Source organism: Triticum aestivum, unplaced genomic scaffold (assembly GCF_018294505.1).
Source record: "Triticum aestivum cultivar Chinese Spring unplaced genomic scaffold, IWGSC CS RefSeq v2.1 scaffold135091, whole genome shotgun sequence".
Classification (NCBI taxonomy): Eukaryota; Viridiplantae; Streptophyta; class Magnoliopsida; order Poales; family Poaceae; genus Triticum; species Triticum aestivum.
Window position 1 is genome coordinate 1 of NW_025242654.1, and position 3,069 is coordinate 3,069.

General features: G+C 41.9%; 1 protein-coding gene across 1 annotated transcript; it reads right to left on the minus strand.

Moving 5' to 3' along the window:
- Window positions 1–645: 645 nt before the first annotated feature.
- Window positions 646–2,585, minus strand: LOC123176931 (uncharacterized; the record flags this gene model as incomplete). The annotated part of the gene is given in 2 exon segments (XM_044590934.1): window positions 646–1,482; window positions 2,276–2,585. Coding segments are annotated over 2 exon segments (801 nt in total), but the record flags the coding sequence as incomplete, so codon positions are not given.
- Window positions 2,586–3,069: the final 484 nt, after the last annotated feature.

The window sequence follows — 3,069 nt, forward strand, 5'->3', positions numbered from 1 at the left end:
AGTGTGAGTTAAGTCGACGATCGTTTATGTCAGTGGGAGTTGAATCAGACGATCGTCTATGCCGAAATCGGAGTCGTTTGCTCAGGCTTCAGGTATGACAATGACGCCTTCCGAAGAGAAGTGATAACAGTGACGCCTGCATATTATCTCGGTAAGACATCTTTCAAGTGGTATCTCAGAGGATCGCTTCTGTACGACGATGACGTACGTCTTGAAGTGGTATCTTGTTTGTGTGTGACAACGATGACGTCTGCATATTGTCTCAACAAGACCTCTGCATATTGTGTGTGCCGCTCAATAGTTGTGATGATTTTTGCCCTAATCTGATTTTCTCTCGGTTTTCTCGATCAACTCTTTTCTTCTTAATTAATGCAGAAATCTGATTTTCGCTCGGTTTTCCTGATCAACTCTTTTCTTCTTAATTAATGCAGAAATCCTACCATTTCAAACAGAAAACATCTTTTCTGCACGCACATAAAAATCTAGATCTATTAAACATATCACAGCAATTCTTTTGCTTTTCGCAGGCGCTTCAATTTCCTTTCTTTCAGTTTATACGTTAGATGGGCTAGAAATTTAAGAAATATGTGCAATTTACAACTGTGCAATTCAAAGAATTTCCCAAGCTCTGTACTCAATGAGGTATGAGAGGAAAAAACCTGACTAATGAGCACATAACGATGAATCTGGAATTATTACAACACCTTAGTCAAAGTTTAAAATATCTTACAAAAGCATTAACGTAATCCTCATATGCTCATGGTTAGCTTATTATGCATACGCCCTCCGTCCTAAAATACTTGTCATCAAAATGGATCAAAAGAGATGTATCTAGAACTAAAATACGTCTAGATACATCTCTTTTATCCATTTCGATGACAAGTATTTCCGGACGGAAGGAGTATGTTTTATTAGCAAGAAGGACAACATCCAAGTCCTAGTATGCAACCGTTGGCAGAAGCACAGCTTAGTAGCAGTAATGATAGCACCACTAGATGTAAGTAGGGTATCGGTATGGAGGGTTGGTGGTCGCTTCCAGCTCGACCCATTCAGGATTGGTGGTGATGGTTTCCACATCAACTCCCTTTGGTAAATGAACATACAGTCTGCCATGAACCACCTTATAATCAGCGAAGACTCGCTTGAGAAGTTTGTCACCATCACCTAGAATAAATTCACCTGGTTTGTCGCCAAACTCCTCATCAATCTTTTTAAGAATAGGATCATGACAGCAACAGAGCTTCCTTAGCTTCCCATCCGCGAATTTGTTTATTCCCAATTTGTAGGGCAGATTAGCATTGTTCCGACGGTGGACAAGCAGGACAGTCTCCTTGAATGTGTTGAACCAGTGAACCATCTCATCATGATCACGCTTTTGGTTGAAATCTTTGCACCAGCGCTCATACAAGGCCCAAAGGGCTGCTTCTGACTCAAGGTCTTTCTCCTCTACCACAAACTTCACCTTACCTTCCTGCCTTTGTTCTATAAGCAAAAAATGTAATCTTCTGTCATATTGCAATTAAATTCACAGGGTCTGATGTAAAATTAAAGCTGTCGGTAAAACACCAATGATATGTCATGTACAAAATAAAAAAGGCAGTCTTTGTAAGGAAAGATAGAGTCCTAAGTATCGCTGGGGATTACAGAAAGAATAAAAGGGAACATTCAGGCTGCAGCCCACAGCTTAGAACACAAAGGATCAAGCAAGCATAACAGAAGAAAAGGTGCCAGACAACCAGCAAAAGGATATCGAGCATCCAAAAGAATCAGCCAGTTTATCTTCATATATTTCCATGCAACTGGTACAAAGCAAGATCTAATGTCCAATTGTAATTTAAGACAGAGTCCTGGTGCACTAGTAAAACTTAGCAGAACACCCGTCATGCGTTAGTCTTATTCACCCACATACGCCGTATGCAACAAATTTATCAGAATGCGTTCAACTGCACAAACACAGTTATGTTTAATAAAATAATGGATTCTCGCATGCTAAAAAACGTAAAATATTCCGGACTTGACGGACAATGAAAGAAAAAAAACCTAAAGACGGGCAGTCCCATCCCCACTTCCTCCTTCCTATGACGCCTAAGGGTGCCAAGCCATGATCCTGTTCTAGCAGCTACATGGCCTTGTTCGGTTAAGGGGATTGGAGAGGATTGAACGAGATTTAGAGGGTTCTTAACTTGTAGGGGATTTAATCCCTCCAAATCCACCTCAATCCCCTTCAAATCCACCTCAACCGAACAAGGACTGAAGAGGGGGGCACTGGATTTACCTTCTGGGTGACTGAGTGTCAGGGAGGCAGGTGCCATGGCGCGTGGAGGAGCATGGACAGTGGATTGGTTCATACGCAGATCTACGGAGGCGGCACGATCTGAACCTAAGATAGCGTGAGGTTTGGTCGCCACCGCCTTCGTGGAGAGGGTCGCTGCTTCAACGAATTGGGCGAAGCGAGATGTGGTCGCCGCAGCTGAGCGAGCGGCACGGCCGATCCGCACGAGTCGGGAAGCTGCTGAAGGCATGGTGAAAGATAACGAGGAAGGACCTGGATCTGGATGGTGGCGACCAGTGTCGGCGTTCTCTTTCTATAAGACGAGTCTGGTTAGGGTTTCGGAGTTCGACAACATAGGAAGCGTCTGGAGCAAGGCCGGTGTAAGGATAATGGGCACATTTCTTGGGAAGGGGCCGCGAGGACCAAGCCCAAGAAATTGGCCACTTGGACCGCGGATGTCGCATTCTGTGAGGAATTCACGAGGGCGTCAGGAGCACTGTAGTCCACAGTTTTTCTATAGTTTTGTTTGTTTCTTTTCTATTTCGTTTTTCTTTGTCTGTTTCACGATTTTTCAACGGTTTTCTTCACTTTTCATTTTTATTCCACTGACTTCGGTCTTTTATTTTCCTTTTTCTTTGGTTTCACCAGTTTTCTTCTGTTTTTTCCTTATTTTTTTCTTTCATTTACTTACTTTTTCTAAACAAATAAATATATATATATGTATATATATATATATATATATTTTTAAAATATTTGAAAGTTTTTTCGTACACACCAGGAAGTTTTATGTACATTTA